The 16,413-nt window shown below is 40.6% G+C and overlaps 1 protein-coding gene across 1 annotated transcript in view; it reads right to left on the reverse strand.

The window, feature by feature from the left end:
* The window catches only part of RREB1 (ras responsive element binding protein 1), a 126,304-nt gene that overhangs the window by 54,405 nt on the left and 55,486 nt on the right, over positions 1-16,413 (reverse strand). The window contains exons 2-5 of the mRNA XM_062569994.1: positions 14,846-14,965; positions 13,269-13,471; positions 8,521-8,610; positions 7,140-7,303 (exon numbers count right to left, since the gene is read on the reverse strand). Of these exons, the coding sequence (XP_062425978.1) occupies positions 7,140-7,303; positions 8,521-8,610; positions 13,269-13,471; positions 14,846-14,965 (577 nt within the window). The remainder of the gene's footprint in view (positions 1-7,139; positions 7,304-8,520; positions 8,611-13,268; positions 13,472-14,845; positions 14,966-16,413) is intronic.

Here is a 16,413-nt window from a genome sequence, read left to right on the forward strand (position 1 = left end):
ATGCAAGCACAATGCTGCTCATTGTGTATGCTTCAGCTCCCAAGAACAATGGAGCTAATTAAGGTCAGCATATAAATCTCAGCTCTGCACTTCCTTGCTTCTCTTGATTCTAATCAGACCTCAGCATTAGTGTTTTTGTGTTAACTTCCTTTGCTGCTCTGTGATGATAACTGAAGGGGGATACTGTCCAAGGCTACAAGCAGCATATAACATGCCTGATATTGTGGCATCTACCTTACAGCTCTTATGGCTCACAGGGAGGAGCACTGTGACACAAGAGCTCCTTTAGAGTCTCTTACAGCTTATCCTTGGACGACTTTTCTGGAGCACCCTATTTGTGACCTGGGAAAAAGGGCTGGTATAAAGTCCTTACAAAAGGTGAACAATTTACTCAGCAATGGTGAGACAGACAAAAGTGCCTGTCTGTGATCAGTAAAAATATTTTCTGTTTTCTAATTCTCATCAAAGACCTAGAAGAACAGACTCTAGCTGCTATACTGTTGCTGAAAAATGCTGACCTTTTCTTTTATCTTCTTCAAAAGATGAAGATCTCAGCAGGATACTCACCAGTTAACTCTGGATATATCTGCTGCTGGGAGGGAGATAAAAGAATCTCTCCATCCATTTCCCCAACTTTACAAATTGCAATAGTGAAAATGTAAGAAACAGATTTTAATTGCAAAGAAAACCAAAATAGGCATCACATCTCAGCTATCTCCTACAACTACAGTCACCTGCTCCTAGAAACAGAAATTAGTCCTCTGAGTTAATTATCCCTGCTCAAGAATTAGGGCACTTGCATTTAATGAAGCTTATCTTTCGCTAGCAAGCTGAAAGTGGCCAAATCATCCCCTTGTATAAGGAATGCATTTGAAAGCCTTTATGTCCTGCTTCTTCACATTTAAGAGCACTGCCCAACTCCATTGAAATAAAAGCTCCTCATGAGATGAGTGAAGAGAGATTTTTATTCTGCAGGACAATAAAAGATGGCCTTCTCACACACGCAAAGTGTCAAATCATTTTCAGTGTGGAAAGTTCCTTGGGTATTTGTTTTTAGCTTCACAATCTTATATTTTCAGTTTTCCAAAACTGCCCAAAATTTAGTGCCAGATTTCTACTTGGGCAACCTCACAAGCCTCCAGAAATCAAATCATGTTACAATAAAGCAGTTTCTTTCCCCTCCTGGAAAAAAGAAATAGTTCTTCATTGCATTTGGCTATGCTCTGCCTCCAAAAATTCCCATCTCGAGTGATGCCAGAGTACATGTGCTAGACTGCAGAGATCCCATTTGTACCTATAGGCTGGGCATTGTTACTACATTGCACCCTACAAAGAACAGACAACTTACTGGAAGCGGGCCAAGGCCATAAATAACACAAGAAATTCACAGGTGGAATGCAGGGAAAGGAGGCTTTAGCAGGAACTTGAGGTCAGTCTGCATAGTGGATATTTGCAAAGTCACAGGCAGCCTAGATGCATTTCTGCCCATGAAATGCAGATACATGTTAAAGAGAGCAGGGAAATAATTAAAGCATATGTATGTCAACCTTCAAGCCCTTATGGGGATCCAACATTCATCTCCCAGCCACTATGTTACAATCTTCACCAAGTGTACACTCTTCATTTGCTAGTTTAGATGGCCTGCTGAAACATCCAATTTTAGTGGGTTACACTTTAACAGCACACGCATTTTCTATCTTTCTTAAAAAACAAAACCACATTTTGAAACATATACACACACATATAAAAAATTTTAAAAGTCTTAATTTGAGTAGCAGAAAAGCACTATATCCTGATAACAAAACAACTGTTTTTCTTTCCACAGCGTATTAAAAAAAAAAAATAAAAAAAAAAAAATTGGGAAAAATTATCTAACATTGAAAATAAGACTGAGAATGAAAGTGCCTTCTTAATTAAAAGAAGAAATACCTTCTTTGATAGGACCCTTTGTAAGCATGCTTCAAAGCATAGCTTCTGCAATCCAGATCTTCCAATTTGAGTTTCAAAGAGTTCTGCATGTGGTTGTTGCATGTGGTGTTTTGCATGTGCCAGAAAAAAAAAGGGGAAAGAAAGAAGAAAAAAAAACACCAAAACTTTTCATACCTATTCCTGAGATAGTATATAAGCAGTTTACAATTACATAAGTAGGATGTAAATGAAAACCTATTATGAATAATTTTACTGGATATGGGAGAAGGAACTAGGGAAAAAAAAAGAAGGTAGAAACCTGTGAGGTTTTGGTTTCATATGAAACACTTCAGTTAATTTGCATTGTGACACTTATGGACCACCCAGAGAACATCAGCAACAGACACTGGAACTTAAATTTACTGAACTGGGGAAGTTGTGGTTCAAATACATGTATTATCCTCTTATTCTTTCCAAACTTGCCATGGAGCCTTTAATAGCCACCCATTGGAAACCGGAGGGAACATTTCTCACCTCCCTTCCGGCATTTAGGTATTTGTATCCTATTAACATTTTGAAGCTGCATGGAGAACATGTCTTTGACAGTGAAGAAAATGAGATTTTAATGTCACAGACCATCCTTAGTCACAGAAATGGAAAAGGAGCTGCTGGTAAAGTTTCCTACCCTGCAGAAATCTGTTTTGGAGCAAGTGGATGCAACTCTCTCACCTGAAGTCTGATGCATGTTCTATCAAGGTAAAAGACAGCAAAACAATCTTTTCTCTTCCTTAAGATTGCTTGCTAAAAATGTACCAACCATCATCAACAAAACCCACAGCAGCACATTAACACTTCTGTCCGCATTCTAGAGAGATGCAGGGGCGGAGGAGGTGTAGAAAGAAGCTTGCAACTCTGTTTGATGGCAGTCGAGACCCAAAAGAGTTCCTTGGAGCTGGCATCATTCATAGCTCAACTCACCACACAGCAACAGTGACAGCACAGACAGAAAGCCTTTTGTAATCTCAATTCACTGATTGGAGACATTTCTTTGGAAATTCCCAGTTCCTTTTGTGCTACAGAAAACCCTTTATAGACACATGCTCTCTTTCCATATAGTTTATGTTCCTTCTGGTACTCTGAGAACATTCAACTTTAATTTACTGCAACCAAAAGAAAGCTATAGAGTCCATGTACCTAGAATAAAAGTGTGAGGATTAGCATGTCCTAAATAGTAGATAGTCTTATGTACTGATCACCTCAGTGCTATTCCAATTAGAGGAACTTTGAACTCAGTTACTACGATCTAACTCCTTCCTCTAAATTCCTAAAAATTCACAAGAAAACAAGCCCACTCAAACTCTCAAAACAGTCTCCAATATTGGATGGCCTGTTCTTTCCAGGTCTGCTCAACAAACAAACACACCATTCTCTCCATTCTCCTCCTCCTGAGCAACTTGTATCTCTGATACAGACCCTAGACACTGATGGATATCTCAACTACTGTACGAGACTGCCAAAACCCTCCTCAAGCAGGAGAAGCAGCACTGACACTGAGGTAGTTAGGTTGGTGGCATACTTAGAAGAATGAGAAAACCAGCTTTTCTTGCTGGATGCTGGGCACTCTCCAGAGATCTTTGCGGCAAACAGCAACCGTCCCTGCAGGAGTCTCCAAAGCAGAGTTCCATTCCTGAGCAGTCTGGCAGCTGGGACAAAATGCAAGTTTTCTGAGATAAGATTCCCCATTGAAAATCCTGGCCAAGACTCACCCTGGTCTGAAAAGGAAGCAGGTTTTAACCTCCTTTTCTGAATGGTGCCGCACAAGAGGACCTTCCCTCTCCACCCCTCTGCTATGCCCATTCAACTTGACTTGCTGAAAAGGAGCCAAGGAGCACAACAAAAAGAAACAGAACTTTATGTGAGAAGCTATGACTCATTTACAAATGAAGTGTTGCATGTATTGTGAGAGGCAGGAAAAGCAGCATCAATTTATCAGGTAAAGAGTACATGCAGTAGTTCAGCACAGCTAGTCTAATTCAGAGAAGAGCTAGGCAGAAAACAATGTTCCCACTCTACAAAAAGCCCTGCGATTGCAAAAATATTTCTGCCATTATGTGAAAGAATAATAAATACAAGTTTTGGAGGGTTTTATTTCCTCCACTAATTTAAAAAGTGAGGCAGAGAAAAAAATACCTTCTATGTTGATTACAGGCACTTAAAGAATGTAAGAAAACTGGTATTTTCTTACCCAAAAAGTAACCTGAACTTGTCTCCTTCCCTCCTGTCAGCAGAATATCTAATGACCAGGCTATCATGAGGTGGGAAAATGCATCAGAAATTTCATCCTCTTCTGGAACTGTTATAAGTACTCCTAAAGCACAAAATTTCCCTTGACAAAACCGTTTCATTGGGTATTCTCCCCAAAAGGTCTAATGATAAAAGTGTAGGTTAAAAAAAAATGCACAGACAGTTAAGAATTAGAATGAAGTAGAGGAGAAGAAAGAAGAGGATGTACATAACACGTATACATTCTCCCCCCATTCAGAGGCTGGCAGATTAACTTCTCCCTCACTCCTCTCCTCTGCACTGAATGTCTTTAAGGTAAAGATGTAAAGAATCTTGCAGGACATTCACAAGATATGTTTATTCTTTAGCAGATCATTCACAACGTTATGCTAAACTCACAACTTCTCCAACCATCCACTCTCTGCAGTGCTCCAGGGAGACTACTACTCTGACTACTGGGAGGACATGAGAAGTCTTGCTCTTTTCTGTTTTTGGCATGTATGTGTACAAGAGCAGAGAAAGATGGACTTGTATTACCATGCTCCTCGGCTATCTGATGCTGAAGAACAGACCCGGTGCCACCACAAACGAGACTGGTGGGAGCTGCACACAAGGCAGGACCTTGCAAGCAAGGCCTTGCTCTTGGATCCAGGACAGCAGTAGCTTTGAACCTGAAGTGAAAGTATGGATTCATCCACAGCATTGACAAGTAATGGGACCTGATGCTACAGCTAGGTTTGAGGTGTCTACATAAGAATTTATTTCAGACCACCTTAGACTAGAAATACCTGTTTCTGAAGGAGGTATCCAGTGGGCAAAATGAACACCTTCCTTCAGAGTGTGTCACAGCACCAGATAAGGAATTTCATTTCACTTTGCATTTATTCTCATCTGCCTACTTGCACATTCATGCTCTCTCTGCTTCAGCTGTAGGATTCACTTTTATATTTTATCATAGCAATAGGAAGATTATTCACTGCAAAAAAAATGGCAGCACAATCCTGTCAACCACTACCCTCCTTTAGTAAAACTACCCTATTTCAATAGGCTACAACATTCCACTAAGGTGCTGCAATGTGTGTCCACGCAAGGAGGACTTTTAAGGAGCAAACACAAACACCTGTCAGACAGAAAGAACCTTAATTGGAATCTTTTCCTTGCATGAACAAAGGTCCTTTTTAATGTCTTCAGTAAATACAGCATTCCATCCTGATAACTTTAAGCAACAGCTCATCAAAAAAGATTAAAAACAGTCTTGTCATCAGAAGGTTCTCATCTATATTTACTTCTTTTGGATAAGTCACTCTGGCAATTCTGGCAGACCTGCTGCTAAAGCACTGTAAGAGCTGCTATATAGGGAAGCCCCAAGAAGCAAAGCTACTGCATCAATATCTGATAGGTCTGGAGTCAAGTCTCACAAGTAGCCTCCCTTTCCTGTTCCTGGGAGAGGATGAGATGTATTGTGAGCAAAAAGCTAAGAAAACAGAAACAAAACAAAACCCAGCAACCCTTCAGCAAGCACCCTTGGCTGAGCAGCTAGACACAAGCGTACCAGACAACAAAAGCGTCCTGACACTGGAATTCTCACCCTCTAACACTGACAGTGGCATCAGAAACTACCCTGCCTTCACCACGGCAGATGATACAACGTCTAACCTCCGGTTTGAGAAACATATGGCTCGCAACAGATGAGTTGGAGGTGAGATTTACTCAATGTCCAAGGCCTCTCAGTATCTTTTTGTCTTTCTCCCTTTGTTTCTCTCTCCAACTCTCCCCACTTCTAAGCAAGTATAGATTAAATAAAGGTATAATTACAGAAGTGCTTTCCTCCCAATCCCACCTTCACTTTCGGTTGACCGTTAAATCAGACAACATGATGAAGAAGAAAAAAAGAAGAAGAAGAAAAGAAAAGGTAGAGCAGCAAGCAGCTACTGACTCCTTTGTGTAGGATTAGTCATCTTTTTTAGTGTCATTGAAAATCACCCCATTTATTCCACCTATCGACTGTTGCTTGGAGAACGGCTGGTCATAATCAAGGAAACAAGATCTCTTCCCTCCCACACAGAACCGGTCTGTAACCATCACTCTTGTCATTTTGCTTATAAGCCATCTTCCTTTTCCCCACCTGTCTTACACTCTCTTTGTAGGCTGTAAACTCTTTGATATGGGGACTAACACTATGTGGGAATTTGCAAAGACTTAATCAGTTCTGAGGTGCTCCATCCATGCAAACAAAAGTATACAGAATTGGGGGATGAGAGAGGGGAACAAACATACATGTGATTTAACATTTTGTTTCCCCCGTTGACAACTGTATGTATTGCTACATCCCTATGAAGGAAACTACATGAAATATGTTTGGTAACTTTGGTTACAGAGAATTTCCTGGATCTGTGATGCAGTAAGCTCTCTACCGTGCAGGCAAGTATTAATGTATGTGTTTAAAAAACAGATCCATTATTCTGAAGAGGCATCTTCACAATGGCACTTGGATATCTGACTACTTAGCACCCACCAACAACAATGGATGTCTCAATATAATCATTTGCACCTGCTACTCTGGGGCTACAGAAGTAGAAGATCCTTTATAGCCTGACTATGTATTTTTATCCTTTGTGAAAAATCTATTCCATTTACTTCCCCCTCCCTCCACCCCCCCCCCCAAAAAAAGAATCATGAAAAAGCAATACTTCTGGATATCCGTAACAACTCTTGATGATCTTTGAAATGAGCTAGAAGACCTCTCTCAGTTCTGACTTGTTCCCACAGCTTAAACATCTCAGTAATCGTGGAGTCCTTGGGTATCATGCCATAATCATAGATCATAAATAGTCCATATTTTTTGCCCAATTAAGGTCTTTACTCATCTTCACAGTCCTTCTAAGAAAACAAAATAGCCCCCTATCCTGTAATTCTTTCCCAACTAATGGGTCATGATCAGCACTCACCTGTGCATGTTTCCATTGGTGGTGAAGGACTGTCCACATACTGAACATTTATAAGGCCTTTCACCTGAGTGCACCAGCATGTGGCGATCAAGGGAGCTCGCTGAGCTCAGAGACTTTCCACAGATGCTGCAGGAATGGTCTGTCCCTCCAGTGTCAGTGTTATGCTAGAGAAAGCAATGATTTTTTTCATTGAATGGCCCTTCTGAAGCGCTGGTGCAAATCAGAGAGAACAATTTAAAAGCAGCTTTAAAGAGCCACTTATCACAGTACCTCAACTATCCACAGCCCTCCCATCTCAACTCCACCCCCATCCTTCACTTTTAATTCCTTAACACACCATCACAGGTAGCTGCTGCACACAGGCTGAAATGCCCGCCACATGCAGCATTTCTGCTGGACGTGCAGCAGGAAAGGATGGATGGGGATCCAGCAGCCACCCATCAGACAAATGGGCGCCTTGGGATACCTTAAGCTCTGCAGTGTGAGTGGGAAGGGGAAAATAGAAAGAGGATGTAATTTATGAACTTTATGACAGAATTAAAACACTTAAAATATATACTCTTTAGAGGTATTAATTTCAAAGTGACTGTGTAACAAGAAAGTGGAAGTGCTTCTGTATACATACGCAGACTCCTGTGCCATAAGAACGCATCACAGGGAACCATGCATCACAGTAACCATTAACTACTGTGCTACATGCACCACTCTTTCTTACATGCATTCAAAGACTTGAAGATTTCTTCACACATCAAAAAAATCCCCAGGAGAATCAAAAAGAATTAAATCATAATTATAGCACAGAAGGGAAGACTGAAGCACTAAGCATCAAGTGGACTCACGGTGGTGAACCACAAGCTTAGTATCCAGTGCAGGATCTTCTGACACAGATAAGGCCAAAGTTCCTCCATAAAGTACATACATATTTGAAGAGGAGAAAGGGAAAGCCTGCAGCTGACTAAAAAGGGTATCAGTTATTAAAAATAAATAAATAACAGTATTTTTAATTTTGTCTTCCAAAATTGCTGGACCTTGCAAAGGACTTCCTGCTTCTTAATTTGCATAAACCCTAAAGGGAATTGTACTCGAACAGGATAACAAAAGAGGACAAACGCCTCTTAATGGAAGAGGTTTTCTGGATCTTTGCGATACCTTCAGCTATGCAGAACAGGACCCACTTCCTTGTTTGAGTCACTCCTGGGAAATAGAGGGGTAGGGGGAGGGAGGTAACCCAACTTTTATTTTAGCCTTCTTCATCTACTGAAAGCAAAACAATTGAAAAAGACATAACGAAACCTTTATGGTTTGTACATGGAATTGGTTTTCGCTATAAGCAAATGCACTCTTAATAAAAGTAAGAATGAAGAACTGGTACTTTACATACCTGACGAATGTGCATAGTTAGCTGGTGCTGTGTAGTGCAAATCTTTTCACACAGAGGACAGGTATAGGAAGACTTCTCTTCTTTTGTTTCCTGTGGGGGGGGGGGAAGCAAAAATCAGAAGGAATACAGTTAAAAAAGACTTCAAAAGCTAATACCGTGGGGATGGATAAAAAATATAAGCCACCCTATGTACCCTATGTACAAAAGACAACTGCTTACAGAACAACTTGCATGTATACATTTACCATCCAGATAGATCCCTCAGGGAAGTTTCAGAAACTTCTGAATTTATAAATAGGAGTCATTTCAACCACCACAGAAGTGCAGCAGCTGTTTTAGCAGCACACAGATACACAGCAGTAGCAGTTTAGGACAGGAAGTGAAGGCAATTATTGCGACCAGCTCCAACTGCCAGAAGGAGTTTAGGTGAGCAGAAAACAATTACTCAGACTGGAACACCACCAGAATATGTGGGCAAACCCCAATAATCTTTCAAAAAGATCTTTAACAAGCACAAGTCTTCAGGATTTCAGGTTTTCCATGCTATCTGAAAGGCAAGGCACTAGCACAATGCCCTTTTTTAGAGGCTGCATGTTCTGCTCCACGGCTGACTCAGAAGGAAGAGCTGCATTTGCTGAATCACCAGCACTATTTCCCTTAGCATCCTGTGTTTCTCCTGGAAGCATCCCATCCAGGCACACTGGCCAGGCCCAACCCTTCTTAAGCTTGCAAGATCTGATGAGATCATAGCGAGAAAGAGGTGACAACGCAGGGGTGTACGTGACTCAAAACGAACACATTATGAACCCGTTTATTCCCTCCACCCAGGTGAGAATTAGGATTAACCATGGTCAAATCACGAGTACAAACAATACAGCTGACTGGAGAACTCAGCCTGACTTAAGTATGCCCTTGAGACATTCAGTAAAACCGCATGAAATGGCACTCTCATAGGAACCAAAGGCGTTTTCCTGAAGCATCCACAAGGATGGCTACTGAATGACATAACAGATATTTGCACCATCTCAGTAAGAAGCCCACATGTGGCTTCTTCACCAAAGCCTGTACAAGAAAAGAAAGAAGGTCTGGCACTGAAAATTAAACCTCTATTTTCTGCAGAATTATGCAAATATTTACCAGCTAGACAGATCCACCACTTGTTATCTGAACTTCTGGTACAAAAGAAAGTACAAAAAGCATCTCCGCATGACTGACAGGCAAGTATAATGGTCATGCTAAAAAGACTCATTTTACTTAACTTCCTTGCTGACTACTTTAAGTATCATTACTAAAACCATGAAAACAAGCAAAAAATACCTCTAAACAATTCTTCAGTTAGAAATGGGAGGGCATTGATGGATATGAATGCATCCATCCATTTCCTCTTTCCAAACAATTTTTTTTCCCCACCACTGTTCCCAAAGTTATCAATTGAGAAACAATCATTTCCAGATTGTCAGACACAAGTATTTGTGGGAAATTCTGAGAATTAATTACCCAAGTCTCCGTGACAAATTCTCTGGACTTTTAGGAGGAAAGATGCTGACACAGTGTTAGAAAAAGTATTTCGAAGTCTTAAAGAACTTAATGAAGCAACATCCCCTTTTACACCTCTGACTTGGGAGAACTATTGTATAAAGAGAGCTCTCCATTAAAATCTGAAATTGTGTTTTCCAAAACACAATCATGATAATTTTATATTGATCTCTGTCACTTGTGGAAGAGCAGCTATTTTCTCACTTTGCTTCAAGTAAACAAAACCTGTGACCTCATATCTAAAAGTATCAACTGCAGAAGCTAGGTTTCCCCACTCTCCTTTACTGTTTCTCCTGTACCTAAATACGTTTTTCTAACCATACTTCAAGACTCTCTATCCTAAACTTGATCTCACTGTAGGCCACACACAGGCCCCAGCATAACATACTATTCTGTACAAAACATTAGAAAGCAAGCAAAAAAGGCTGCCATTATGAAGTCTGAACGCCCCAAGAAAATTAAAACACAACATGCCAGTGCCCCCCCCCCACATTTTTACATACAAACATATAATTCACAGACACATGCACTCCATCCTACTTATACTACTTTAATTTTACTACAGGCAATCAGTCTGTGGAGTAATGCTCAGCTCCAATTATACTGCAACCACGCTGAAGTTGGCTTAGGACAAGGAACAAACACACTGTGCTGCGAGGAAAATCCCTGCAGCTGTGCTGACAGTTTAGATGGTGTTTAATCCCCAGGGTATTTCTGTGAAATTATCAACCTTTTTTTTTTTTTTTTTTTTTTTTTTTTTTTTTTTTTTGCCCCTTTTTGAATGAGTGGTACAGTTCTACATGGTGCAATTAATTCTTTCAAAGCCTGCTTTCTAGACTGCCTGCTCTTTGAATCAGTATATTAACAGAAGATAGAGTAATTACTGGTTCACCTTGAAGCAAAGATCAGAAACACACTACAGCTCAGCCAGAGCTGATTAGTATTGAATCTGGGGTTTATTATTAACTAAAACCCAAACTTTCTCCAGTGGTCACACAGGGTACACACTGCATACCATAACACAGCTCAAGCAAATCAAGGGTAGCTACAACAGGAATTCTGTTGACTGACCCAATCCAGATGAAAAAACATTAGCATCCCTACTGTAAAAGCACCCCAACCAACAAATTTAAAATAGAGCACTAATTCACCCCACTGGAGCCAGGTTGGTGAAAAAGCACTTCCTGAACTGAAAGATAAAATTAGCAGCTAATTTGTTAGCTGCTCTCTCTGTAGTAAGTCAATCTGGCATGGCTGTTCTGCATTCAACTGATGGCAAATCATTTTGGAGTTGTGCATTAGGCTTATTTGGGTTTTCTTTTTCTGCCTCAAGAAATGCTTTTGTTACTTTTTTTTTATTATTTCCCTCAAGAGCAAGGTAGAAGTGAAGTTATAATGGGTGCATGTTGATGTGAGAACACGTTTATTAGACTATGGGCAGACTAGAGCCAAGATAAAGTCAGCATTATAAAGAGAACCATAGACTTGGGACAAAGGTTCAGGGCAAAACATTTCACTGCCAACTCATGGGAAACAGCAGTCAGGCCCAGGAAGTTAGCTAACTGTTACTGTCGTTGTAATTATAATAAAGGGCACATTCTGACCAGAATTAAAGATCTGTGTGCTGCTACACACTGAAACAATTCAGCGTTTTCATTCTGCTATGCTGAAAATGAAAATTCACAGTATTAGAAGTTGCTAAGCAGATTGATGTCCACTTAATATTTCACATCTCACTTCTATTTTCTCAGTAACATAGCCATTTGCCTCCCTGGCAATAGCAATCTTTCAGCTTAGAAACAAACAGGCTATTTACTATGTTTTCAATGTATTTATTTATTTTTACACTGCAAGAATCCCTCTTAATCCTGTCACATTTACTCCCGAGCTTTCTTTGATTTGATGCCCATTGAAATATCAGGTGGAATAAAGGTCAGTAACACTAATAAACTCTCCTGAAGCCAAACCACATGGTGTACCAGTGGACAGCTGTGTAATAGCACTGCCACCAAGACTAGTCTGAACACCAGTGCCTGCTTCACAAAATGAAATCAAGGAACCAGGGCAACCCCTAACTGGGAGCATTACCAAATAAACCTCAAAGCCAGATGTGCTGGACAATATGACCCAGTTGCCAGTATACTGCTCTTCATTTACAAATTCTCTTGTTCATTTACAATTAATAGACTTTTAACTCCTTTTAAGAAAAATTTCAAAACAAGTCGTAAGTCAATGGGCTTATGATTGGACAACTGGGCAAGAGTCATGTTTCTCAGCTTTTCTGGTCCCTGCTACCTCTTGATTCATTTAAAAATCCTCTGTGCTTCCCCATAGATTCTGAAGTCAAATGGACACAAGAATTTGGGGCACTTCTTACTGTTCTGCAGCATCTTCAGAGGTAGGGTTTGCCCCATCAGGAGAGAAACATGGATATAAATAACCACAGCTTTAACTGATACAGTTCTCTTCTTTCACTTCTTTAGAACAACATTGCTATCAACTGGTGCCATCAAATGGTAAGTGGAAAAAAAAAAACATAAAAGCTACAAATATTTGCACTGCAGGACTTACACAAAGCATTCTGCAATAGCTCTTCGTATTTTTAACAACAAAGTAAGGACGCCTTACACCAAAAACGTGCGAACTGAGGGACCTGACAGATGTTTCGTTCTAACACCACCTTTAACCTTCAAGCACCTGGACCTTGAATGCGAACAGGCAGGCAGTTCACAAGGGGTCCCCCACTGCAGGCAAGACAAGCCTCACCGCTCGCTGCCACATGGCCCCGCTCCTACTTATTCAAGCTATTTACTTTTTTCCCTCGAATAGTGAAACAAACTGGTTCTCCAGTGAGTTAGGTGAATGCAAGAAGATAGGTGAAGGATGCAGAGGCAAAGAAGTGGCAGCTGTTTGGTGGCTTTGCCACTGCTAGTGGCATCTGTTAGATCAATTCGCCCATTGTATGAAATGTGAGTGTACGCTCAAGTGTTTTACATATGAATCCAAGCATGCCGACCCTTTTCATCTCCAATTTTCTAAAGCTACATTCTGAAGGCTACCAGAAAGCATACATAAAGGGGAAATGGTATAGACGGGAAATAACTATTAAGGAAAAATAAAGGCAAAACAATCAAAGAAACGTAACTACAACTTATCTCTTCTCACACAGCTGTTTGACTCCCCTTGGTCTCCCTGTATTCAGGCTTACATACCTGGTTCCTCCTGCCAATCCGATTTGGTGCAGGAGACTTTGAGGGGGATTTGACATTCTGAGAGTTCCCACCATTTTCAGCAATCTTCCCCACATTCATTACTGCTGACATCATGGCGTCAATGGAGGACAAGTCTGTTCCGTCCAAACTGTCTGCTGAATTTGGGGATACCTTGTAACTCTTTAAGCTTTCCAGCTGCTTTTCTGGAATTAAAAACAAAAACCACATAGGAGCTGCTAGGCCCATCTTAAAAAAGAAAAAAACACCAAAAAACCCACAGTGTTTTCAGCTGCCTGTAACTCCTAATGCTTATCTCAAAGGACTCACATTCTGCTTGATAATCAGGAAATAAAGGAAATAATAGTTCACAATAATTTGAGTTCTTTTTGTAATAGGAAATTTTTATCATTTTGGAATTCATAGGAAAAGGTGTAAATTTTTCCTCATAGGACATTCATGTTATCTTGTTTTTCAACCTAAATTCAGTATGGGGCTTACAGTCAGATTTAAAACGGTATCATTTGTGGTAATTTATGACCACAGTGAAGTCTTAGAGCAGTGCTGATGAAGGCACTCTCTGGCAAGCACAACCATTCAAGCAAGCACGTGTTTGGAGCAGAACTGGACAATTAATGAACTAGCAATACAGCACAGGGTAACAGATTCTCTTTCTAGCACAGCTTAAACCGGTTCTTCATACGCAATAAGCTAAATTTAAAAAAATCCACTCAAAACAAAAATCAAAAAAAAAAAAAACAAAGCATGTCTTTACTACTGCAGCTGACATCTACATAGTTTTCTTTTTCTTCCCTACCAACCTCTGTTAGTCCCTGAAGTATGTGTTACACCCATGACTAACATTATTCCACTGGGAAAGCTGTTCAGATCCAAACTTCTCCAACACATTTTATGTGTAGCAATGATGTTCTTGTTTCAGATAGTGAATTCCAAACACCTCAAGTCACAACTGAGAATTCATCTCTGGTAAAGCCCTTCCATGTTCCTCTTTAGGGGCTTGAAAGGGAAAAATCCTGTCAAATTAAATGTTCCTTTTCCCAAAAAGGAGTCTCTCAAACAAAGAAAACCACTCTGCAAGTTTAAAGCTCTAGCAAAGTCATCACCTCGGGCAGACAGCACAGAATCTTACAGTCTCTGTCTGTGTAGTGAGAAAGTCACTGTAACACAAGAGGATGTGAGGGTGAACAAGGAGGAACATGTTTGTCTGTGAACATTTGATCTCTGTATAATACTGTCTTTGGAAGTTAAGTTTGAGCATTATAAACAGGTGTTTTTTGAGGATAAGTAACGTGGTGCCAAGTGGTGCAAGTACTGGGAGCCAAGAAAATCTTAGTTTGGAAGCCTGCAGTGGTAGTTGAGTATTTATGTACCCATGCCTCTGCTCAATGTATTTCATACTTTTCACACAGAGAAAGGTTATGGATGGGGAAAGAAATATATGTGCCAACACTTCTGCTCCATTTACCTCATACTCTTTACACAGACATGGGCTACAGATGAGGTAAGAAATGTTTCTACAAGCCTTAATCAATGCCCTCAATTCTAGTCAAACCAGTTACCTTCATTTTTCTCCCCTGATTGATTGAGGCTCTCTTCCTGCTTGCTGGTCTCCTCACTTAGTGTAGTATGCTTCGTAGCGTCTGGCTCTTCAGCCTCTTCCTCAGCAGCACCCTCGAGCACTATGTGAGGGAGATGGGAAAAAGAGAGTAAGTTTCCCTGGAAGCTGTTTTAGCAAAATAAGACTGAAGTTCTTTCGTCTGAGGGCTCCCCTCTCCTGGTACGTAGGTTAGACCATGGAAGTACAGAGACAGTCGCCAGTGCAGCCAAGCGCCTGCTCCCATGAGTGGCCTGACACAGAGCAGGGAGATGTCACTGCCTCTGTGAGTGGTGAAACCTGTGCAAACTAAGGGAGGAAGCCTTTGCTCAACTTGGTCTTCAGGATTCAGCCAGCAAAAACAGGAGGAGGGAGAGAGCAAACTAGCATATCACTGACAGACATGACATTTGGTCGAGAAGTTGGAAGTGTATTCTGCAGCTACAGAATTTAAGTAATTCAGCTTCATACATTCCTCCCCTTCCCTTCTCAGAGGAGTAACATTTACTCCAATAGATAAATTCATAGTGACCTTTCTCTTCCTTCTAGCAGTAGTGAAATGACTCCTGAGGCTTCTGGGACCATTTGGCACATTCCTCACACCCACTGCCCAAGCTTTTTAGATGAGCTGAAGACATAGACAACCATGATGTTTGCTGATGGACTTTTTCCACACCCTCTTCTGAAGCCACAGACTTATCATGCTGTCGCTGGGGTTTCAGGAAGAATGCTGGCTCTGGCTGAAGAATGGCAGGGTAGCTGAACACCACTTTAGAAGAAACAATGAATAGTTGACACGTGAGAAAGAGAAGTCCTCTCCCCATAGCACTCATGGCCATGGCCGGATTTTCAAAAAAGAACATTTTGTAATATTGAAAAACATAGATAGATTTTCAATGGAGAAACACACTTTTATAACCTTACATGCAAAATTGTTGTTTCACTATGGAAATGAACACCCTGTGGATGTTTCATCATCTCATATTTCAAAATTTTGTCCAGCAGACTTAATACAAGTTTTCCTTTTTTCAGAAAACAGTGACCATCAGCCTCAAACTGCAGTTACCTCATCAGGCAGGCCTTCTTCCTTTTTAAAAGCATTCTCAAGGATGACATGCAAATCAGTCACATTACATATCTGCATTTGAAGAGTATTTGCAAACAATAGATGACCACAGTACCCCAATTACTGACATTTTACAGTGCACAACAAAAAGCATACGAAGAGAAATAGCCCACTCCTGCTGTCTGCACTTGTGTCACACAGTTCCTTATTTCACCCAGCGCCAAAAAAAAAAAAAAAAAAAAAAAAAAAAAAGAAACAGCAGAATCAAGCTTCCTAGGTTCAACCGCCTGCCTTCTTAGGAACAGCAGACAGACAACTTGACATAGTGAGCCAGTACAGGCTAGAGATTAAAACTAGGACCTCTTTAAACCTGCTGGCTAAGGCTCTACATAACATCATCTCCGTAAGCACAGTTTTCAAATGACTTCTCCAAAACTGGACAAAAAGAACTTTTTATGCTATCTTAA

The sequence above is a fragment of the Rhea pennata genome, chromosome 2 (assembly GCF_028389875.1).
Source record: "Rhea pennata isolate bPtePen1 chromosome 2, bPtePen1.pri, whole genome shotgun sequence".
Taxonomy (NCBI): domain Eukaryota; kingdom Metazoa; phylum Chordata; class Aves; order Rheiformes; family Rheidae; genus Rhea; species Rhea pennata.